This window comes from Halyomorpha halys, unplaced genomic scaffold, assembly GCF_000696795.3.
Source record: "Halyomorpha halys isolate HHAL.00 unplaced genomic scaffold, Hhal_1.1 Scaffold170.1, whole genome shotgun sequence".
Taxonomy (NCBI): Eukaryota; Metazoa; Arthropoda; class Insecta; order Hemiptera; family Pentatomidae; genus Halyomorpha; species Halyomorpha halys.
In genome coordinates this window covers 1178948-1204771 of record NW_027107231.1, presented here as the reverse complement: position 1 = coordinate 1204771, position 25824 = coordinate 1178948, and the positions used below count along the sequence as shown (strand labels likewise).

The following is a 25824-nucleotide window of genomic DNA, read 5'->3' as shown; positions in this document are numbered from 1 at the left end:
CATAAAAATGCTTAATAGGGATCTTCTTAAAAGATAAATGTTGAGAATTCGAACCGAAGTATTCAATTAAATGTTGAAATTGAACTATTACGCATAGTATCGTTTTGTCCAGAAACGATTTTATCCTATTCGATATTTCGTATTAAACTGGGATGAAATTCATTATAATTAGAACAAAGAAGATTTTTTTAGCTTGTTATTTGTAATGAAAAATCGTAATGCGTTTGTATGGAGTCTTGGTAAGAATTTCTTTTATTCTCGGTATTTCATACAGTTTTTTTTTTACGTACTTTTTTCATTAATTTTAATAATTGATTATTATTTACTGCTTAATGTTCTTTAATTCTAATCCTAAAGTTCTTAGTAGGAATCTTTTTAAAAAATAAATGTTGATAATTCGAACCAAAATATTCAATAAGATATTAAATGATTATATAAAAAATTATAATTTAACCATTACACATAGAATCATAGTCTAGAGGAGCTTTTTATTAAATTCGTAATACCACCTATATAGAATATAATATAAAAATATTTACATATTCTCGTCTTGAAACCTTAAACATATTCAGCACATTTTGAGAGTTAGAAACTGGACAAACCTTGGTAGAACCAATCGTCACTTTGATAGTGTATATGTATAACATATAACAACGCAAAATAATTACTGTTTCTGAATACTCCAAGAGAACCTAACTGATTCATATTGTGTTCCAATTGCACTCCACTATGGCAATACATGAAAAAAAAATGTCTACTCTAATGATCAGAACCGATAGGTTATATCAATCGCTGTACAAGTGTAGGTACGAACTCAGATATATGTATCTCCTTTATACTTTTGTCTGTTAAGTTCTCTGTCATCTTCTCGAAGAACATGATAATCTACTGAGTAATAGGTGATTTAAATGCTCACCATAGGAGTTAGAGCAGAAGTACCCAACCTTTTTTCAAGGTGTACCACAATCAGGGATTAACAACCTGCCTCCCCTCCTGCCCCTTTGTCTTCTAAACTTTGCCTTCATAAAATAATTATTTCTAAGATAGCAGATACATAAACACGTATCTATAATAATAATCTTACATATAAAAAAAAAGTGATATTAAGAATAGTTTCCTTTTGTAAATTTTGAGAATATGAGTAAATTGTGAAAACAGTTAATACTATTATTTATTAAATAATATTTATTTTACGAGACATCAAGTAAACATACTTGCTGATTATTAGTCCTTACTCTACTATAGTTAGTTTAGACTAGTAGAAAATGTATGTTATTGCATTTTTTAAAATCATTTGTTTTAATAAAGAAAAAACGTGGTAGTGAAAATACTCCAAAATGGTATAAGTTCAGTAAATATATTGTGCATAATTATAACAGCAGTTTAAAAATACGTAAATACAGATTGGAGAAGGAAATAATTCACAAATTTTGATGAGGCTTCTGCGTTTTTTTTTTCAATGATTGTATTTTCAAAGACTTTAACAAGTTGAAGATAAAATTAATAAACTCTTTATATCTTTATATTGTATTGACAAAAATACTTAAATATACGAAAAATAAAAACGATACAACTTTATCAGTATAGTAAGGCTGTTACCTATGTCAAAGATGTAGAGTCTAAATTACCCTTTCTTCGTAGAAAAAAAACTAAAAAAATAAAATTTATCTTAAAAAAAATTAAAGACACATAAATTACGTTTGAACGCATGAAGACTCGAAATCCTCAGCATAGTGGCACACATGACTTGGGTCACAAAATCCCAACTTACTGTCGTTCATCTTGAATTAGATAAGATAGAAAGTACATCATACATAGTAGGGCACATACATACTTCCCTAAAAGCATTTTGGTATTGGTAATGGTAACTGTTGGGGGTAACTAATCCGGAAATCTGGCTTTGTAGTCCTTTTTGGCAATCCCTAGCGGTAACTTTGAAGTACTAGCCAAGGTGAGAGTGTCAATATTCATTTCTTGGGACGACAATAAATATCACTTTCCCCAGGGAATCGAACTCACAACGTTTAGACACTAGCGCTCTGGGACCCACGGTCCAGCCTGCATGACCGTCGCTTCCTTAAAACCATTACTTTAAATTTGTTATTTTATATATGTATATTTTTTATTTGAGAGAGAAAAGGGTATTTGTAATTTATTCCGTATTATTTCGAGTTGACCTGTGGTCTATTTGTTTGAAACCTTTCTTAAAGACAATAAATAAATAACTTGATAGATCTAACGTGATCGATTAATGATCAAAACATTAAAAGAAACTGAATATTTATACAAATTATTTTCAAATTTTATCATTTTAACAATATCCTCAAACTTTCCTAGTTTTTATCAGACCAGAATATTAAAACTGATCTATGGGTTAAAAACGGATTTTTTTTTTAGTTTTATTTTGTAATTCAAATTCATCCAACCTATTGACTAAGTTTAGCTTCGAAAATTGGCTCTTCCTCCCTTTGTGCTATTGAAGAAGGATGAGGAAACAGCGGTGAAAGACAACTCGGTAATTGAGCTGTAGACAACACGGGCGGCCCTGTTAGTCACTGACAAAAGCGAGCCCCCAACGGCTCAGTGGCCCGCCCGGTGGACGGACGCTCTAATATAAATTACCTCGTCCATGATAACTTATAGCCTCTGCTCTTTGTTGCCAATATCTCCATTCGTTACAATTAACACTTTATGAACTTTACTTCATCATCTTATAATCTATTTACCTCCATTATCTTCTGGTAATCATCTCAGTGTGGAACAAGACCATGGGTTATTCGTAATATGGTGACACATTACAACCTATTTCGCTTCGTCAATAGCGGTGGTGAGGAACTTTGTATTCATGCAAGAAATTAATTCCTCTCTCCCCCCCCCCCAGAATCAAAAATATACACTTACATTTTTGTTAATTTTGTTTTTCGGCATAGCATTTACTTATTTGATTTTGATGACAGCTTCAAAAATTTCGCGTGTTAAAATATTAATTTGATCTGATTCCATTTGCTGATTTCGTTTAGGCATGTTCAAATGTACTTTTTATGATAAACCCATATATATTAATTACCTTTTCCGATTTGACTTAATATTAGTAAAAATATGAGGATTAGTATAAATATGGTCTAGTATAAATTTGTAACCACTAATTTCCACGATGAATCTATGAGAGTTCTATATCATCAACTCGATGCAATTAAAATTGTTCACCAGACTGAGGTAAGAGAAAAGCCGATCATTTCGCAAGCTACAAATTACATACAAAACCTAACCGAAAAGAAGTCATGTCTTTTATTAAAGGAGTTTTTTTTTTTTATTTTAGTCATTCATATCTCAATGAAATTATTACAGAATCTTTTAACGATTATCATTAAATTATCTCAGAAAAGTATTCCCAGTTCCCATTGTTCTTTCTTGGAGGAGACTATAGTCGATGCAAAGGCTACCTGAATCAATCTTCTGAAAACAGCACAAGATCATCGGAGGGTTTGGTGGTAAATAAAATATGTAAATAGCTGGTTAAGGGTATGGAACGCTACGGCATGCATGTTATAGATGCTAAAATATTAAAAAATTGTCCAGCGAAATTTTTCTATGAAGGTTCCAATGGAATGAGTGTGACAGGGACTATATGGGTAAATTACCGTGCACTCAGAATTTTAAATGGCTTTTGGATCCAAAACACATGCACATTCTCAGACTATTAAAAATATTACTGCGAACAATTGAATAATTGAAAACTGAAGTTTGGAGAGAAATGAACCAGATGAGCGTATTAATATGGATGGAGGTGCTTGGAAAAAGTGGGCAGAGGGCAACAAGAAGTAGTAAGAAGAGTTGAGAGTACGTGCTTACAAAGACCAACACTTTTAGTCTGTTAGAAGAAAAACGAATGAGAAATATAATATAACAAGTCTAGCGGGCATTGTTAAGAAAAGTTGGAGAAAACTTTTTTTTGATAGTCACATACTTGAGGTGGTGAAGCCACATGTTTTGGGGTATGGATCTCAAAGCATTTGTGTTGGTGTGATGTCAGCTTGTTCAATGCCTGGATCAATAGGTATTGACACTCCGAAATTTGTTAGGTAAACGTGACCTGCTCTAGTTATTGGTATTGGTATCTGGTGGGAAGAACTAGTACGGCAAGTGTGCCCATTGGGCTTTCTTGTTAACCTCTGGTGGTAGCCTTGGAGTTGCTGCCGTGTACTAAGATGATAGTGACTATCATACTACTAAGTACTATCATAGTACTAAGATGATTCATTTCTCGAGACCGCCAAAAATCAAAATTAACCGCTCCAAGCGGGAATCGAATCCACAATGTCCCAAACTAGGCATAAATTATTTAGATGAATAAAAAGTTGAGGGTCATCAGTTGTATATTGATTTAAACGTACCATTGGATTCTATTTACCGTTTGAAGTTGTATATTTTGATATCGATATCTCCGTCTCTAAACTAATCAAGTTAATCTAGTTAGCGTGTACATTGTTAAAACATCTGATTGAGTACAAACCGAGGAGTTCAATAGTTATACTAAAGAGAATTTGACACCTTATCAGAAACTAAAGCCGTTATGGGTCTCTGATGACTCTAACCAATGGTCCATAAGTAAACGTTAAAGTCTGCTTTTCAAAAACCAGAGGTGACCGGCTTCCTCTCCCGTATACCTACCTCTCAGGAATTTTTATTGCCTTATATACGATAAAAAATGTATCTACGAATATATATCTGTTTAGGTTTCTGTAGAAATGTTGTTAATGGAGTGCTAGTTATAGCTTCAGCAAACACAGTTATTTTCTGTGTACCATTTTTCTTTGATTAGCAACTGAACTTCAAAACTTTACCACCACACTCGTCTGTTCGGCAGAGTATTGTAGTTTATTTAACGTGGTGCTTTATTATTTTTTTTTTTACCCCATTTTCACATTTCCTTCTTTGAACCGTTTTGGGAAAATTGTTAAAGATTAATTTAACACAACAAGGATATTTATCTTTTAATATTCAAGACTTTATTTACGAGTACAGTTAATCAAAGTTAACGCAATTTATCCTGATAGCAATAGCCCTAATTCGTAAGAAATAACAAAATAGTCAAAATTATTATAAATTTTTTTATATTCTGCCGAACTGATTTCGTTTCACTAGGAAAAAAAAAAGTCTGTTTTTTAGAGACATTAAAAAATATTTATTATAACTGACAATTATTTAGTGACTTTTCTAGAACTGTATATTCCAATCTAGTTGTATAAGTGATTTTAAAATTTGTATAATTAACGGGTACACCAGTATTACCAGATGTTTCTACTTTTACACTTAATTTATATTTTAATTGGTTGGTACATTATCAAATATCAATTTTCTAATTTTTTTTCAATTTTAACATTTCAGATAGTGTGTTTGAGTCCCTTAGTTTCAGTAGTAGTTTAGTATTGAATTTATATTTTTATTACACCTGTTCACCTCCATCATTTGTAAATAAGCTACCCCATATCTATAATAGATTATACAATATACCATCGATTATTACACAATTTGAAATATTTTACCACCACTTCCAAAAGCCTTTCACGTAGAATATAGTATTGGCAATGGTATTAACTAAATGATTTCTAATCTATAACCTGAGAGTAACCCCACAGTGACGTAGCATTGCACTTTTATTAATATCATTTCAGGAATATTTCAGGTTAAAAAAGGATGTATATGATGACTCCTATATGATCTTTTAAATAGCACTTTCTATTTTAAAGTGGTTTGTACTTTTCACCAATGACGTATACATGGGCATACGTCATTGATGAAAAGTACTGAGACTGAACATTTGCTTCGACACTTTCATCTTTCGTAATATAGGCTTGCTAATTTATTTCCAGCTGTTTGTATGCCCAGAGGTATACTTATTTATTTCGGAAAAATTAATTCTACCTATTTTGATTTCATATCTTCTTGTCTGAGTCATTTTCCCAAGTTGGCAGAATTTCGAGTAAACTATATCTAAGATTCAATTCCTACATTGTTTGTTCCATATTTTTACTATATTACCGTTAGGCATATCCAGAATTGGGTAAAAATTAGATATAGTTGAAACTACTAGCTAAAATTGTTATGGATAAGATATTTATTTATCAATGGTTTATTTATGAATAAGGGTAGTATCCATGGCAATTTTTGCTATTAATTTCAACTAGGACTAATTTTTGCTCATCTCTGAGTATATTTGAGAACATTCCTGAGGTCGGTACACACACACACACATATTAGTACATAATTTTATCATGATTTTTGAAGTCATTCTTTTGATAAGAAAATGTCAAATGGTCGAAAGTTCTTGATGATTTGTTTGGTGCTGCTTAAAAACATTTGGCTTCCTGAACTATTAAGCTAAAAGATTGTTTTCCTCCCCACAAAACAAAGATTTTTATTAAAAATAATAACTATTATATATCACTTTATATCTAAATTTTATTTCAATCAATATACCTCTAACCCCAGCTTAATTCTTTAATATTTTACCCATTCCTTGGCATTAGGTACCAACCTTTAAAGGGTACTTTGTACCTGGGAACTGTAACTTCAAATAGAATATTAATTTCAAGATTATGTCGTTCGTCAATTTAAGTTCGCAATCTAGTTCCAGAGATGTGCCAGGTGACTGTAAATTTGGCCATTAAATTTAAATTTTCGTCATAAAAGCATAAACATAAAATCCTGTTTAATAATTTACGTTATACCCCACTCATCTTATTAGAAACGCAAGTTTTTTTTTTTGTTTTTTTTCGCTGTCACATTGCTTTCAATTAAAATGTTAGGGATCGAAATTCTAGAAGTTCTACCATTTTGGCGGAATGTTCCAGATATGGTTAACGTAAACCAAGTAAGGTTAATCAGGATATATAAATATTCGGATAATTCGATTGGTTAGGAAACCTAGAATGTATCATCGTATAAATAACATAAAATGGGTTTATTTCTAATCACCATACTGCCAACTTCTGACGAAACGGCCTTTACATAAATCTCCATAAATACACTTGTTTTGAATGCGTTTATCCTGATTTATATTATATAAATCAATTTGACTTACTAGATATTCACCTCCCTCATCCAATATATCATATATGGTGAGGATCTCCTATGTAAATTTTTTTTCCACCTTGATCGGTCTAAGATAATTTCTAGTTCAGTGAAAGGTTGTAATCCCTTTGAATCGGTACTTCTACCATATTATAAATTATATATATATATATATATATATAATAATCATAATATATACCTCTGTGATAAGGATCACATTCTATTCAGTTCAGCTCAACAGCTTGGCTTTATTCTCCACAGTTTTCAGTTTATATGCAATTGTGGAGATATCTTTGGAAATATCAAACGTATTTTTTGCTAGTATTAGTTGTAGTTGTTCAAGATATCTGTTTGCTAACCAATAGAAAGTTCCCTGAGATCTCTCGTTTTCTTGTAGCTACAATAAAGGTACTCAATATATTGAATTTCAAAACGTTTCTTGATATTCAATATAAAATCTTTTTAAGAACCATCTCAGTTAGGAAAAAAATATGTGAAGACAATATTTGGGACTTATAGCAACAGCTTTGCAATGTGTTGTATATGCTAGTGGACGAAAGTTCTAAAGTACAGTCACTTATATTTTTAAGTTGTAATTGTTTTTATTATATTCTTCTAAAGATATTGAGATTAACACATCATATTATTTTTAAAGTTCAGTTTAAAGGTTAGTTGAAATTCATCACTATATATAGTAATCATTTACTATTTATTCTGGCCTTTCACTTCAACTAATACAACATCTGAACAATTGCAGATTATTTGTTCACTTGTGTATTAATTGTTTACGTAAATTGATGACCTAGCGATTTCCCTTTCTTTTTAAGAGATTAAATTGATAATATATTATCGAATTGTTTTATTACTTTATTTACGCAGTATTAAATTAAAATATGGTACTAGAAAATTGATATTTTTCTCTCAAATTTATATATGAACTAAATACAATATTTTTGAAAATATATAAAAAAATATTACTTTTTAATCTTTAGACATCTCTTTTGTCCAATATTTTTGATAAAACTAATCTTTTTTAATGACTCTAGTCTTGAATTATTTCATCTAAAATTGCGTATATTTTATTGTTTCTTTATCGAGTCAAAAATCTATATGATCTTTGATTTTTTCGATTCTATTTGGTTCTATTTTGCTATCGCTTACCTTTTGCATCAAATTTATTTATTTATTTTTTATATTCGTGGAAATAATAAGCTTGATCCATTTTGCTTTCTCATGTCTTTAACTCAGCCAACTAATCATTTTTAGCCACAGGTATAAAAAGAACAATAGGAAGCCCAGCATTATTAGCTTTGATAACATTGGCATTGTCGTTTCCATCAGATGCCGTGGTCGAGCCAAGAACTCCGCAATACCCAGCCCGGCGCTGAAGAGGATAGAGGCAGGAGCGGCAGTCTTAGATGCATGACCCGCTGCATGGACGAGTGCATGTAACCTTGCAGTGGCGGTGTCTGGTCCTGACATCCTGCATCGCCCCTGCATTCTGCATGTTTATTTCCTACCCATACCCCGGTACTTTGAAACCCATAGCTTCTTAGATTAACCTGACACAGGAATTAAATTCTTTGAATACAATTGTCAAAAAAAAAAAATTCTTTTTTCATTCGAAGAATATAACAAAGTATGTACAAGGTATTAAATAATAAATTTATAATAGAATAGAATAATGTTTTCGTTTATTAAATCACATTAATACATTTTTCATATAAATATTCTTAGAGATTAACATATCATTTCATATTTATAATTTAATAGAACAAATGTAAGTGATATAAAAATGGTTCTAAATTGTAAATTACTTTAGTATTAATATTTTACCTCATAAATAAGAATAGTTTATCTAATGAAATGAGTATAGAATTGAATTAGATTAAAATTCGACACTATTTTTCAAACAACTCAACGTTCTCCTGATATATCAGACAAAATGCTGATTAAATCAATGAACGAATTCTGCAAAATCATTGTCAACATGGAGGGTGGTTCATTTGAAAGCTTGTTCCCCAGCAAATGTAAAAATTACACTATTATAATAATTAAAAAATAGAAGAGTTTCGTCACTAAGGTCGTTGTCCCCCCCCCCTCATTTTTCTTTGGAAAACAAACGCAAAATGATTTAATTGTTTTATTAATACCTGAAAAACGAAAAAAATTGACCATAGAGGGAAGTATTAGTTTTTCTGAACATAAATATTAACTTGAGAATATTTCAATGCTTAATGCGCTCGCTGTACCTTAACATTTTTTTCTTTACAGTCTGAAATTTTGAATGAAACTCACCTCTACTTTTATAGTATTATAATTTATTTATTATTCATTATAATTTATTTATAATAAGTCTAAATTATTTTCTAGAGGTTTCATCCATTGTATATGCATTTAATATTCATTTTTAAATGCACTGCAGCCTCTCTCCAATGACCTGTGATAGAGTACAGTGGACTATTATTGTCAGACAAAATATAACGAAACCATCAATACAATGTCTAATGCTCTGTCTTCACGAGGGATACTTCAGGCTTAAATATCAAATCTAAGCTCTGTCAAAATACTAATACCAGTTTTAGAGCTAGTCATAATTTAGGTAATGCCCGTAGGATGTCTAAATTAAAAAGCAAGCATTGGATGCCGAAACTTTAAAAAATAAAATGGCGGTCTACTTGGTCTACCTCTTTCAAGTTTGATGCATGCGGCTCCTTTAATTTAATCCATCTGGATTTTTGCCTCTTGTCAACTATAGGTGTTATTCATTGATGTGTAAATATCTGAGTGTGGTCCCCAAACTGGTTGCCCCAAGCTTATGTCAGGGGTACAGCAAGCGAATGAAACATTCTCAACATATTAAAAAATATAAATAATAATAATAAAATTAAAATAATAAATTTACAGAGCATCTCCTTTTCAATGTTTTTTTCTTCTTTCCCTACATATTCAACCTATGTAAGGATAATTTTGTTGTAATTTTTGTTCGACAAGGGTGCCGCGGTGAAAAATGTTTGGAACCAGTGAACTAGAGAACTGAAATGTGTACTGGTTCCACAAAACATTATAGGTGGGATTAGTGGAAAAATTATATCGGCTGGATATCTGGCTGTAATTGCTTGTGGCCGACTCGCTGTTTACCTTCGATTCTGTTTACAATTTTGACCAATAATCATTTTTTTTTCTCCTACCCCTTACGGATACTCTATCACAACACATACTAAATACTTTTGAGGGTAATAAAAAATACTATAAAAATAAAACCAATATTTTTTGTCTGAGTATTTAGCTTACCAAGATCATTTTCTAAATTTAATTTTTTTTTTGTTTTTTGCTAAGTTGGGATATAACATGGGATTGGTACCGATTGATTAAAATATTGACAAAGTTTTTTCTCTCATTATTCAAGTTAGTATATCGAAATTTACTGCGAAGGGTAGCTTTTTGGATCTGTTGTAAATTTAAAAAATAAAAAGTCGGTGTAATACTGCTTGAATAATTAATATTTGTTAAAAAAAATATCCTAAAATTAGTGTGATCACTTTACAGTTAGTTACAAACTTCGAGAGTGGTGGTAAATCTTTAAGTGATGAATCAGAAATACACAATGGAAGATCGGAAACAATCATTATCGAACTGTTCCGATTCAATGAAATGAAGAAAAATAAAGAATCATGATATTTTTTGCGATAAAAATAAACCAATGGCTATTCGGGAAAGGAGATGCAGTGGAAATTATGCAGTTGTTAAAAATAAGTACGATTTGAATTTAGAGATGATGTATTATAAAATAATAAAGAAATAAGCCACATTTATATATATATATATATATATATATATATATATATATAAGCCTGGAGTAAAATACATGGAAAAACAAAAATCTCATGATACCCCTCTCCCTAAAATATAATTACATTTAAAAAAAAAATAATATCATATTTCTTCTTGTACATTCTCTTAGTAACTAGTCATATTCGATATAATAAAGTTGATTATTTAATTTTAAACTAAAAGTTTATGGAGAACGTTTTTTCATAGACCGAGGTCAAACACGTTGACCTAATCTAAATCCTCTCTCCAAATAAATAATGACAGACTTTAATAAATTATTATATAATATTTATTCTTATTTAATGACTATTCATTTATTATATCATATGACATAATAGAGTTGGATTTTTAATTATAAGTCAAACGTGTATGGAAAACTTTTTAAAACTACCCTACAAGAATGTACTAGAACTGACCAGTGCATCCCAATATTTAGCAACAATGCATTATAATGTTATCTTTGGAGCGTAAAACAACTCTCATCAAATGAGACATACTTTTAGTTATCAATTAATTAATAGTTGATAAACTAGAGAATATTATATACGTAAAAAGTAGGGAATTCGTACAACACAAAAAGAAAAAAATATACTATTATTATGTTTGCCCAACTAGTTTATTCAATCTAAAGATTCTTTACCAACAGTATGAATTATGTGCATATGTCCTAATGATAGTTGAGTTTGAAAGGAATGTCTACAATTTCTGATTGGAAATCGTGTTATTTTTCTGTTTAGCAGGCATGCGGTTTAGCAGGTCTGTGTCCAGTTGCATCATGGCGGTTATGCATGTAATAAGAGTGTGTTTGTCAAGCATGCTTGTCAGGTGTTGTGACATATCTAGTGAAGAGGACTTAATATCCTTTTTTTATGCAATTATTAAAACATAAAAATGTTAGTTATAAGAAATGAATATTCATAATCAGGTTTTATTTCTAACTTGTTTTATTCTGATTTGATTGAAAAGAACATTAATTTTCAAATTATGTCTATTTTTGTCTGATTATAAGGTGAGTCGTAGGCACATTTGTTATGCTTACGACATTAAGAGTGAGGTCAATTACAAGTCTGATGGGGGTTCACTCAATAAAGAGAAGCATTCATTAATTATATATTTCATAGCTTTTTTTTTTTGTTTTTACTCTCGGTCCTCGAAAATTCTTTGCCCATAAGTAGTGATATTTACTTCCTACTCTTAGTACTTTCTAGCCATATCATGAGAGCAGTTCATAGGTTATCATTCACTATTCACTTTCTTTTAAAAATGAGCTCAATCATTATGTGTCTATCAAATTTCTAACTTTAGATTAAATGAGGTGTACAAATCTTCCTCGAATATAACTTCTGTCTCAGCAGATGATGAACAAAACAATCTTAACGATTCTAGGTCTTGCTTTTAAGCAAGCTTTTGAAGAACGTGAAAGAGCTTTTTCTTCAATGTGATTCTGACAATAGACAAGATTCATATAGACGTCGCTATAAGCCCCCCCCCCCCAAAAAAAATGACTAATCTTTCTGATAAGGACTTTGTTTCACCCCAAAGGTGAAATTGATACACATTGACCCCAAAAACAAATCAGGGACCTGCGAGTATTATTCTCCACTATTAAGTAATTAATCTTACCAATAGTAAGATATAAACTCGAGGGCTTCATTGTGAATTTTGTCGATGGATACCGGCTGCTGTTACTCTCAATTTACCACTCAGGTGCCAGCTAGTGCTTGTTTTTATTCATTATGTCACTTGTACTTTCACACACAACCCTGTACCAACCAAATGTGAGAACATTGACAAAAGAAAATAATTAGATAAGAATATAAAATATATTCTCATAAGAAGAAAAGATAAGAAAAACAAACAAAAGAAATAAAAGTGGAAACTAGAAAACTCTTAGTCTACAAGAGATGAAGAAAAGAAAAAATGAAGAAATACAAAGAAAAAAAGATGAGCTAAAGTAAAACATACTATACTAAAACAATAAAAAATAAAATAAATTTTTAAAACATCAGCAACACTTGGTGTACGTTTCAAATACAGAGAGATAATAAAATAATACTATTTAAAATATAACTAACTAAAAATAGAATTTCTTTAAGAAGAAATTAAGGAACATAGAAAATATTAAATGTACAAATAAGCTGTCAATAAATTACAGATATTAAAAAAAATTTGTAATTAACAAAATAGAAAAAAGTAGAAAAGAACTGAAAATTTTTAATGAACCAAAAGTAAATTGAAAATTTAAAAAAAAAAATCCAGTATAAGTTATATAAATTATTTTCTATGGATATATGACTAAGTAACTAATATTAAGATGGATGGTCCAGAAGATGATGAAAGAGCCACCCGAAACGTGGATGGAGAAAAAATGTGTAAGTAGTGGGGAAAATATAGGATTTTTCATACATTGGTATAGTTTTGTGAAGATTGATTTTTTTTATTTAATATTGTAAATATAATATTACAATTTTTCCTACACACTATAATTCTATTCTGATTGTATTGGCTGTTGTAATTTATAAACAATCAACTAAACCCCGACAGAATCCTTTGTATTATATTTACACTTCAAAATACCTCCTCAACATTTTATTTAGTCACAGCCAGGGAATATTTTATTAGGAGAGGACAGAACCTTTCCTGGAAGAAATTAAAGATTTTTAGAATTGTTACTAACATTTAAAATTGTATATACCACACTAAAAAAAAAAAAATACATATGTTGTGATTTGTCACAACAATAAAACTTCGGAGCCAGGCAAAGCACTTTTGACATGGGCTAACCGAGCATTAAGCACGCTAAGTGTAGGTAGAAGTGATTCAGAAGACAAATTCCCGCAATTCAAATGTCGCTTTAGTTGGGACCATAATGCTGTGTAAATCAGCCCTTAATGGGTTCCTAGGACTCAACGGCTAACACAGCCTGCTTGTTTTCATATTCCGCTTCCAAGTGCTGTTGCAAAAAGTGGTTAGGGTTACTTACGTGCTCTCCACCATTCCTTCAATCACAATAAAAAAGTGTTATATTTCGTTATTAGTGTAATTTATAAAAAAATTGACATCTATTACAAGATTACAAAGGGAATACGTATCAATGTGATGATATAAACAGAAATCAAAGCATGATAAAATTTAATAAAGTTTAAATTAAATAACATCATAACTATGTATAGTCTATATTTATATTCTAAGCTCTAGTTTCTAAAAAAAAATTTTCCATAACTATGAAAGGGATATTCACTTTATAAATTCAGTGTTTGTGAATTTAACAATAGTAAGATTGGCATTCATAAAATTAATGATGAAGAAACTAAAAGACGTTCTTAATAATATTAGAGTCTGCTGCATAAAAACAATGTCATGGAAAATACATCTGTAAATTATTTTAATATCTATTTTCGGTCACGCTTAAGACTGAAAGACATTTCAGGAGGTTCTAAAACCTCTTAACTATTCTGCTCGAGAATGGACTACGACAGACCAGCTATTAGAGCCAAGGAACAACCAAAGACAGTGGTTTATGACCATATCACTTGGTCCAATTAATACGATATGGTAATCATTGGGTGCATAATTTAATGTAATTTAATTTGTTTGTTATAACTTTTTCATTTGAATCCTCCGTTTACGATTTGTAGGCGAAAAACCGAAGGAAAGACCTAAAATTTCTAATTCGTTACTTTATCAAACTAATCGTCTAGTTACTGTTTTTTTAATGCTTATCCGTATTAAGTTTGGAAAAATTTGAAATAAAAAAATCGTTGGTTTACGTCATAACTTGACACATCACTACACTACTTGACAAATTCCTTTCTTTCAAGACAACTTCTTTTTAGCAGTTTTTTTTACAAGCTTTAGAAATGTATTTTTGTGTTTAGTTTCATAGAAACTATTTTTTAAAAATTATTTATTGATAAGAGTTCCATGGACTGGATTATATCTATTAGACCCCTAAAAGCGTTTTTAACAACTTCATTTGGTGTCAACTTGAATATCCTGTTGATATTTAACGTACAATATAATTGCAGCAAATGAATGTCCTTATAAATATATGTAACGCAGCACATGATTAATCCCTAAAGTCTTTAAGGGATTTGTGAACGCCGTCTCCATTACATTGCGCATAGTAAGCAAAGAGTTAATGGTAGGGCAAAAAACAATAATGTTATTGTAAAAGTACAAACCTACAGCAACAGTGTCAAGGAATCCTGCACCACAAAAAAAAAAAAAATTGAAAGCCACAATAACGCAAATGTTTTCATTGATGAGCTGAAAATCATTAGACACTTTTGAGATAGCAAACCTTTCTAAATATCTCAACTTTGAACAAAGATGAAACTGTACAAAGTAGGGCAAGTAAATAGTTGCGAACTATTTTTGTTTCTTTTGACCCATCTCTGACCATCTTCTTCATAATTTAAAAAACATTAGAATTTCATGTAGTAAAGCCAATTTTCCTTCTATGATTGTGGAATAATTATTTAAGAAACTACTGTTTGTATTTCCTGAAATTTTGAAAAAATAGTGCAACTGGATAGGATAACAAATAAATAAAAATTTTCATTCCTTTAAGATTCCAGTGTATAAATTGCCCAAAAAGTAATAAATACTTTGAGAATACATTACTTTCTCTTGAGAATTTAATACACACTGAAATGGCATTAATCCTTTCATTTTGAAGAATCCTCCACCAATTTTTTAATTTGTTTTAACAATTATTAAAGATTCATAAATTTTGTATAGATAGGGGTTATACAGTGCCCACATTACATAATAATAAATGTTTATTGTTATGACTTAAAAATGATCATAGAGTTGGACCATAATGAACCAGCGATACACAGTCATCAATATCAGTATATATGATTTAAAAATGGACCGGGGTCATGGTATCTTCAGTTCCCTCAATAGTTTATCATAAATTTTTGTTTTAAAAATTTTTGATTTAAAAAAAAATTTTTATATTAATTTTATCAATCATATTACATTATTTTGGTAGTAAATGATACAATATTTATTGTTCAGTATATGTAAAAAAACATTAAGTAAAACTTAAACTATTTCCTACTGTATTGCCCTACAATGATTTATCATTTTAAAAACATTTTTATGTAAAACAAAATATAACAAACAAAATTTATTCTGAATTTATTGCTTAGTTATTTACTTTCCAAACTGGATTTTCTCTTTAGGAAGTCTGGGGAGTCAATTCATAAAAATTTTTTTGAGGTTAATAACTTCCAGTTGAATGAAATTCGTATTAAATTATTATATTATAGTACAACGTTTCGGGACCAATCTCCCATATTCATGTGCTTTAAACCTCATGATTTGAATTTCATATAGGAAATCATGTCACCCTTTACACTGTTCTCTCTTTTCTACTATTACTCATTAGGAGAAGTGAAGATGCACAAATAAGTAATGATAGAAAAAACAGTGTAAAGTGTGACATGATTTCCTATATGAAATTAAATTATGAGGTTTAAAGTAAATGAATATGGGACATTGGTCCCGAAACGTTGTACTATATTATGATAATTTAATACAAATTTCATTCAACTGGAAGTTATTAACCTCAAAACATTTTTTATGAATTACTTTCCAAACGTTTTCAAATTTATTCTAGATTGTGTCTGAAAATAGTATTATTAGTGGTAATAGAAGGTCTTAAATAGCCCCATCTTCATCTCAAGTATCCCATTTGAGACGATAAGGTTTTATATTGTCCCCATCGAGTTTTAGACCACGTCTAATAATGGCCTAATAGCCTGGTGCCTGCCCATCCTGGCATCCTTCTCTACTTATTGATGCCATCATCTGGCGCCTAACCCTTGTACCAGCTTACATGTAAACGTTGAAACTATTTTCTTCCAAAAAAAAATATATATATTTTTGGGTTGCTTAGATATTGGGGGTGAAATGTTCCAAAAAGAATCGTACTCCCTACATCTCTATCTTAGATTCATTTCTTGAATATGAAAGATCATTGCTGATAGTCTTTTTGTGTAACTTGGTACTTATGGTTGCAGCTGTAAATCAAGAAGATTGCATTGATGGTTTCCAAAAAAAAATGTCACACATTAAAGGCTAATAAACAAAATAAATAAAGAATGGATATGCTGGAATACGCAATTAAAAAAAAAATTATATCATCCTCGTTTTACTACTGACAAAAAAGTAGAAATTCAAGAAGTTGAATAACATATATTAGATCTAATACTTATTCCAAATTATGGTATTTATTAATGAAATTATATTTGGATTTTAAAAAAATAACCTCCAAAAAGAAAAAAATCAACTATCCAAATTTAAAAAAAAAAAATATTTTAATCCTAGTGGTCAATATTGGACCCTTTATATTATCAATTGAGACCTTCGCACAGTCAGGCATAAACGTAATCAAGCATTTCGAGCCAGGTTTCCCCATTCTTCTACGTATTGCACTGTAGAAGCGTACCGCAGACATCCTCAAAAGGGCTTATGTTGGGGGAGAACGTAGGCCCCTTCCCTTCAGTCATAAGCTGTCGCACAGTGGTACACTAAGATGATTATTTTTCAAAAGGACGATCATTTTAATCAACTAGGATAAAGTTTTGTCCATAATTATTGGCCACACATGTTACTCTGGATTAGAGAATATCTCTACACCTGAGTTTTCACTGCATCCGTTGGGTTTTGAGTTCAGTTTCGGTATTGTACTTAATGTCAGTCAAAAACATTACTGAGCCACCATGTCGCTGAGCCCGCACACTGGATTATTTCAAACCATCAAGTTAGTTGATTCTCGCTCGTTTAAGGCGTTGTTGTCTTCAATTTTTGTTCAAGATTTACAACGTAAGATAATTTCAAGCAAATGGTTAATATCATAAAGACAATATCTCACAATTTGATCATTCACAGTTCACTAAACTCTCGACTCCCATATCACAATATTCAAAGAATGGTGTCGAAATTGGAGGATAAAAATAAATCCCAACAAATCCCATCAAATCACATTTACTCTTCGTCGTAAACCTGCCGACTGCCCTACAGTATACTTTAATAATATGCCTCTTACCCCTGTAGAACAGATTCGTTATCTTGGACTACACCTTGACAAACGACTAACTTGGAATCCTCACACAAGACTGAAAAGAGAGGAAACTGCTCGTCGATTCCGACTAATACAACATTTACTAAACAAACTGTTTAAACTTCCAATTAATCACAAAAGACTCATTTATATGAACACAACAAGGCCTATCTGGACAGATTTGAGCTATAAGGCTCCACTAAACTACCGAATTTTTCTCGTATCCAATCTTTACAAACCAAAATTCTTAATGCACCTAACTTTGTCGCAAATCAAGATATCCATAAGGATCTCAATGTTCCATATGTTGCCGATATGGCCAGAACCAGATCCCAATCCTTCCATGATAAACTTTCCAACCACCCAAACCCACTTTCTAACCAGGCTTCATTGCCAGATAATCCTCCTAGGCGTTTGAAAAGATGGCCTCGAGATCTCAATAAATCCCTTCTTAACTTACACAACGAAGAAATGATTGTTCAGCTAATTATTGAAACCAATATAAATCAAAAATTTAATATTCATGAAAAAAATAATTTCAGTACCATAAAAAAATAAAAATTGACTGACAGGAGTATGTTCACATGTCTTATTTCAAATTTGGCAAAAAACAAAAAATCCTGTAGTTTTAATTGGTTTAAATTCATATTTTATCCTAGATTATATATATACAATACAATAATTGACCGTATTGTTTCAAATTATGAAGAAGATGGTCAGGAGTGCAGTCAAAAGAAAACGAAATAGTTAATAACTATTTATTTACTGAAGTTTCGCCCCCCTTTGTAGAGCTTATACAAAAGGTACAAAAAAGAAAATCAAGATAGGGTTAAAATTATATAAATATTAGTAAAAAGAAATTATATTCAAATAAACGAAAAGAAGAAATAAAAATAGTATTAATATAAAACAGACAATGATAAGAATAACAAAAAAATCGAGGTAATAATATTTAATCTAGATTATGATTGTAACAGTCAAGACATCATGAAACAATGAAAGTACGTGGCGTAAAAACTAATTTTAAAAAAACTATATTGTGAATGATCTTGTGTTGAGGATGATAATAATTATAAAAAAATAATTGAGAGTTGTTATTGTCGTATACGATGTAAGAGAGACCAGTGCACATTGGGTTTTTTTTAATTCTTTGAAACTTCTGAAGTCAAAACAATTTTTTCATGTAGATGCTTTGGTTGTATTCAAAAATTGTACTTTATTATTATTATTTTTTTTTGTCGGTTTTTCTCGCTATTGTGTGTTGGGTATCCGAGGTGGGGAACATAAGTCCAATCACCTTCATATTTTTTAATTATTTCCTTTTTCAAATATTAAATACCTTTCACACTATGCGTGCTGTGTCTAAGAGAACCGACTGTTGAGCCTCTCTTAGTACATTAATAGACACTCCCAAACCATTCACTGTGGATTTTGATACGAGACCATTGGTGGATATAATGATTGGAGTTGCGGTAACTCCCTCCAAGTGATGCAGTTCCTTCAATTCAATCGCCAATTCCTGATATTTCTTAGTTTTTCTCCCACAGTAGAACTTATATTATTATCGTTTTGGATTCCGACATCAATAAGTTCCGCTTACATTTTTCTTATATCTATAAGGAAGATATCTGGGTTATTATAGCGTACAGTATGGTCCGTAATTATTGATTCATCCCAATAGAGCTTCAGAGAACCTTTTTGGAGGAGTCTATTTGAGTGGTACTTATTATTATTATCATTGGCGCGACAGATCGTCGAGGTCCAAGGCCTCACGCGATGTACTTAGGAAATACATCACGCGTTTCATGATGTTGTTTTCCTAGGGTGGGTTCGTCACTCCCAAGTCTATTTTTGTGAGTGCCACCTATTGGCTAACGGGCCTCACAAATCCCCGGGGTGAGGCTGTGAGTGAGTATTATACAATTATATGCTTGAAAAAAACCTGGGATAGGAGTGGGGACTTAAACTCGCAAACTTTGTGTTGAGACAGGCGCGTTACAACGCCGATACCTTCACCCTCTGTATTTTTTTTTTTTTATAAATTCATGTAATAAAACTTATCTCAGTTAAATATGAGTATTCTGTGATGTTTTATGATGTTCTGTTCACACTTCTTTTTTTTTTTAATTTCTTGAAAAATGTTTTATATAGCGTTTAGAATTTGCAAAGTACAAATATAAATAACAAAGAGGAGCGCAGTGACTAATCAGGTTTTCGGGCCACATACATTTAAGCTGACGTAGGAGCGATCAGTCAGTATGATATTAGATGAAGTTGAGCACTTTTATTTTTGAATAACATAACATCAGAGGACAGAAGTGTACTTACATTGGGCTACCCAAAAAAAAAAATACTGAGATAAATTTTATTTTATGAAATTATCAAAAATTTACTTCAAAATAAGAAATAATATTACTCGATGCTTTAATTCCACTATTATTTCAGGAATTACTTAATTTCATCATAAAACGAATCACATCCCGGCAATATGTTTTAGCATTTGCACCATATATAAATATTATAGGGAATTCTAAAGCTGATAGAGGAGGCGAGAGAGGTCGGCCGAGACACGTGATGAACCCATTTGTTGGCATCAGTCTCTTAGCCCAACCAATTTGTACTGGTACAATCTCTCCTACGAGCGGCAGCTTCCTTAACATCTTGCGCCTTCCCTCAACACTTATAAAATACAAATTTAATATTCTCGGATTCATTTGTCACTAAACCCAATAACAGAATAAAACGGAGTCCGTACCGTAATGAATTGTAAAATGCCTTTACAGTTATACAGTCAGTCATAAAGAAACAGTGAATTTATACAAAGCTTCAATTATACTGAATAAGTCCTTGGAATACAAACCACAGCTCATATTTACGTGTACCAGGCCTTGTATTTCAGTTTCAGCCTTTTCTGTTTCTATTTTAAATATCCATCTGGAAAAATCAAAATAATTATAGATTATTTTTTTAAAACGTATATAAACGATAAAGGTACATGAGAAAAAGATAAATAATTTAAAATAAGTTACCAATCGTTGATAAAAAAAGTTGCAGTTTTCTGTAACTGATGCACTTGGAGGACTTGGCAAAGTGTGGTATTATGTGGAGACAAATATACAATATACGTTACGTTATACCAATAACTAAGTTCAGTCCAAGATAGCCTTAATCTTCTACCCGGACCATGGCATTCCTACGTCAGCTGACTCTCTTCTTCTTCTCAGAGCACAAATATTAAATGTCATCAGCCACTCATACATAAAGCTTCAAAATACTAGTAGTTTCTTCTTTTACCAGAAGGGGGGAGTCGCCATGTCTTTATCTGGAGCACGTTCCTTAATGCCTCAAAACTGACCGCTGATAATTTCATAGCATTTCCTGAAATTTTGTACTAGGGCTCAGAGTTGATGATCTGGCCAATGCAATGAAGTTTGTCCCGAAAGTCATGTCCCTTATGGCTTTTAACACTAGATAGTCAGGGACTATCCATTCTGAAATCGGGAATGGTTTGCAGAAAAGTATTTCCCCAAGATCGCACCATTGGGGTTTGTCAATCCTTGTCGGTTCCATCCCTCAATAATATACTTCCTAATTCTCAGTTTCTATCTGTTGTAGGTCATTCGCAATCCTCTCCTAGAGAGCCTCCGGAGCCTCGTGATACAAAGCCTTACTGATCTTTATCAGGCTTTTAGAAATGTTTTGATCAGTTTTTTTCTACTTAGTATGATATAATTTCATGAAAGAAAACTAAAACATTTTATGAAAAGCTATAATAAGGAATTTCGAAATTAGATTTTGATGAATTCATATTCATTTCGGAATTCAACTTTATTGATGATATCGATATAGATGATTATTAACAATATTTCGATATTTTCTTATTAATATATCGATATTTATCCTTTGGGTTTTCTTCATTATCATTTTGAATTTCTTCTTCTCCGAATTCTACCTTGACTCCGCTGTTGGAGACCATAAGGAAATAGTCTTAGTGGAAACTATTATACTCAATATTAAGCGATTATAAAACCCATTTTGACGTGACATGAGGTTTCCTTGTCACCCTTATGTCAAATTTTAGTATAAGGTGATGTATCTATATTCACTTTTTGTCATAGACTCTAAAGCAGGTATTTTGTCAAAGTGTAAATATAATATATTCAGATTTGCTACTTCTTCAAAAGTTACTACAGCCGCGTAATTTTTATAAATGTACTAAGTACTAATTCTTAGGCTTCCTCTGTGAATGCTTACCGAATCTAAAATAAATAATGAGAGGGGACTAAATCTTTCGAAAAGGAATGATTGAAAAATGAGGTAATTTGCTTATGTTATTAATTAGTTGATGTTTGAATATGTATGTATGAATGTCATTCTGAAACACTCTACTTATGAACAACGGAGCACTTTTTTTTCTATAGTCAGTCATATGGTCAAATCGATCGACCGTTAGTGTAGAAACTAAACTGAAAGGTGTTTTCTTATATTTCTTCTATGATAGAGAGAATAATCATGGATGCAAACATGAGCTATAGTGGTCTTCAAGCGACCTTGTAATGCCAATGCACTCTCGACGCCACTGAGATTTGGCTGCTGTGGATATTTTCAGAATCACAGCTCTGTAGCTTTTTAGTTACGTCTCTCTTGTTAGTTAAGGGACTGTCCGATGTGACTAAGATCGCATTATGAACACCTGGAAAGGTCCCCACAATTTTAATTTGTATGTGTATGCATTTTATAACCGATATTTAATTATTGCAGCATTTCGATATTCAAAGTTATGCAATTGTTTGCCAGTTTTTGGTAGAAAATGTTACCATTAAAAATTTATGAACCAATAAAAAAAAAAAAGCCAAGTTTCTGATTTATAAATAGCGTTTTAAAGTTCACCTTATTAAATTCATTATTTAAGAGATGTTCCTTTATGTCATACGATAAAATTGAAATGAAACATTACAAATTCAGAAATAATGTTTTCTAAAATACTTAAAAACTCGATATAATACAGTTCTTAAACATCACTTTACTAACCTATTATTGTTATTATGATATTATAGTGATGAAGCTGTAGATTTAGAAGACTGGAAAAGGGCGAGACTTGAAAACTCCGGGAAAGATCCTTCCGAATATGGAGTTGTCTTAGAGCCAAATCAGTATCAAAAGGTACGTACTTCAATTCTTATGTATTATAATTATTCTTATTTACATAAATATTAAGATTATACGTTTCCTCAGTTTTTTATTAATTATCACACACATATTTTAGTTTCTTTATTAATAATCATATTGTAAAGGAATTTAATTTTTTTTTTATCCTTTTTATATTTGGTTGTACTCTGTAGATCCGCAGAAGTATCTTTAAATTCAAAGGTATTAAGATGGAACACCACTCGCCTCAGATTTGTGGGCTACAGTGCAGATAAGCAAGCTCCAAAGTATAACCACGTTACTAAGATAATGAGCATAAATCGATATTATTATTATCGTTAGTTAATTAAAAACAAAAAACGTTTTTGTCAAATGTTTTTAATTCAAACAATTTGATATCTGTGTAAAAATCAATAAGTACTATAGAGCTATAGTAATATTGTATGTAGTATATAAACCGTAATAGTAAACTCTATTATGCAATAATATATTAATGGTAATATATTAATGCAATGATATAATAATATTTAATGATGTTTTATGAATTATATAATTTGTTTATTGTGAAATTGAATCGTCCGAGAATTAATCACAATGTTAACGTCTATTTGAGTGTCAATATCATCTCCTTTTGATGTAACCAATATTTGGGTTAATTTTTCTATACCTTTTCACATTTTTTCTCGATAAAGTAAGGCTCTGAGTCAGATATCATATGAAGCCTGTTCGGAACACCTTTATATGAACATGAAAATATTGTTTGAATCAGGAAAGTGCGGCTAATTAAATTGTCCAAAATGCATTGAACTTAAGGTGAACTTTGAGTTCTAAAAAAATTGGAAATAGGTTTCAGATGATTTTTGGTTATGGTTCATTAAAAATTGTGATTAAAAAAAAAAAGATAGACATAATGAAGAATATTGAATAAATAATAATGTTATTTCCATGTTAGGCATGCCCAACTTTACTTCCCTAGTTGTAGGCTCAAAAACATAAACTGGATTTTTTTCGTATTTATGTCAATCCAATTCCTACTTCCACTGGAAATGATCCATTAGAGGTTTATTTAAACCTTTTGAGCGAGCGTAGCGACCAGGTAACGACAACTGCGATCTAATTAAAGAAATAATATCTGCACCTTTTTCTTACCTTTTAGTAAAATATAATATGTCAGATTTTCATGGCTTTAGAGGAGAGCAGTATGGAAAGATGTTTTCTTCCGAACAGAACTATTCTTAATATTTTTTGAATGGTGTAACTCCTTTCACAATTTGTCCAGAAGATATGATCTATACGGTGGGTCATGCAAAAACAGTCCTTTATTTCACATTTTATATAACGAATTTTGTCACAGTTTTTTTATTTTATAGAAGAGTCCTTACAATTGGTCTAGAATATTGTTTGAGAAAGTTAAACTGTTAATTTGTATAAAACGGATTTCGAGGAGTTTATACTACTATTGCGTTTGCTGTTAAAAAAAAAAATTGCCTATTAATTTTATAAAATAGTTATAGTTTGCAATTAGAATGTAAAAAACTAAATATAAAAACTCAGGTTTTGTCTATTATGCATTACACTGCGCTCGGTAAACCCTGAGAAGTTTAAGCGGATTAATGAAATTTAGAATAAGTGGGTAATGATGAAACTTCTGATTTTTAAGCTGTCAAAAATCAGCATACTTGGACAGTCGCCTACAAAGCCAAAATATAAATCTTGATCATAATGAAATCAAAATATAAGATATTCCCGTATGTATTTTTATTCTGCAATAGAATTCACTGAACAAGTGTAATTAGAGAAGCAGCTACGGAAGCCAATGGTCGATGAAAGAGATACAAGATGAGGGTATAAATACTTCGATAGGGCGAGTGGTCCAAGAGAGGCGAAGATAAGGTACTAAAAGGGGATCCGCCCCCGCTGTAGGATTGTAGTTCACAAAGTGGCGCCCAGGCCGAACCCTAGTAGCCCTGTCGCCTTCTCATTCATATAGATCCCCTCAATGACTCCCCTTTAGTCCTTCCTATCCCATGGCTGTCATAAAGGGCTGTCTCATGTTTATATTTGTAGACCGAGGTCTCTATGTCGTCTCTCAATTTCAACTGTATAACTCATGTGTCATACATTTGTAGTCGTACAAGCTTAGACATCAAAAGAAATATCTTCTTTTTTTTTTTTATTGTGGTGTGGAAAAAGAATATAGAAAGCATATTTAGGAATTGAATTTAGAACTGGTTGATTAGGCTAGTTCAGGCGGTAAATCAATGTACGGCTGAGTCATTTATTAATTATGTCCCTTTTAGGGCCCTTGCACATGCTAACAATACTGCCGGACCGGGAAGAAACCCTCCTGGTAGTATTGTTCCAGCTCCCCCCCAAAAAAACGCATTTGCATTCTGTCGCACATTAAAGTGTATGTAGGAATGCTCACGCTAAGAATTTTACATTTCGCGGCTTTAGCGCACTTGCTCAGCCTCCACTGACTCACTACTAGTGATGCGGCGAGAGGGATGCGCTGGGATCTTTTGAGCTCTGCTCTACCCCTCACAGGTGGGGGATAGAGTGGACTCATGGATCCTCAGGTCGATTGTGTAATATTGTATATTAGACTGTAAATGTGACTAGAGACTATATTATTTTATCATTATGTTATTTTATTTATTTATTTTTCATACAGATAGTTTGATTATGTTCAT

The 25824-nt window shown here is 31.3% G+C and overlaps 1 protein-coding gene across 2 annotated transcripts in view; it reads left to right on the top strand.

The window, feature by feature from the left end:
• The window catches only part of mAChR-A (muscarinic Acetylcholine Receptor, A-type), a 199233-nt gene that overhangs the window by 157087 nt on the left and 16322 nt on the right, over positions 1-25824 (top strand). For both annotated transcript variants that reach the window (XM_067045524.1, XM_067045523.1), the window contains exon 6: positions 23041-23146. In XM_067045524.1, the coding sequence (XP_066901625.1) occupies positions 23041-23146 (106 nt within the window). The remainder of the gene's footprint in view (positions 1-23040; positions 23147-25824) is intronic.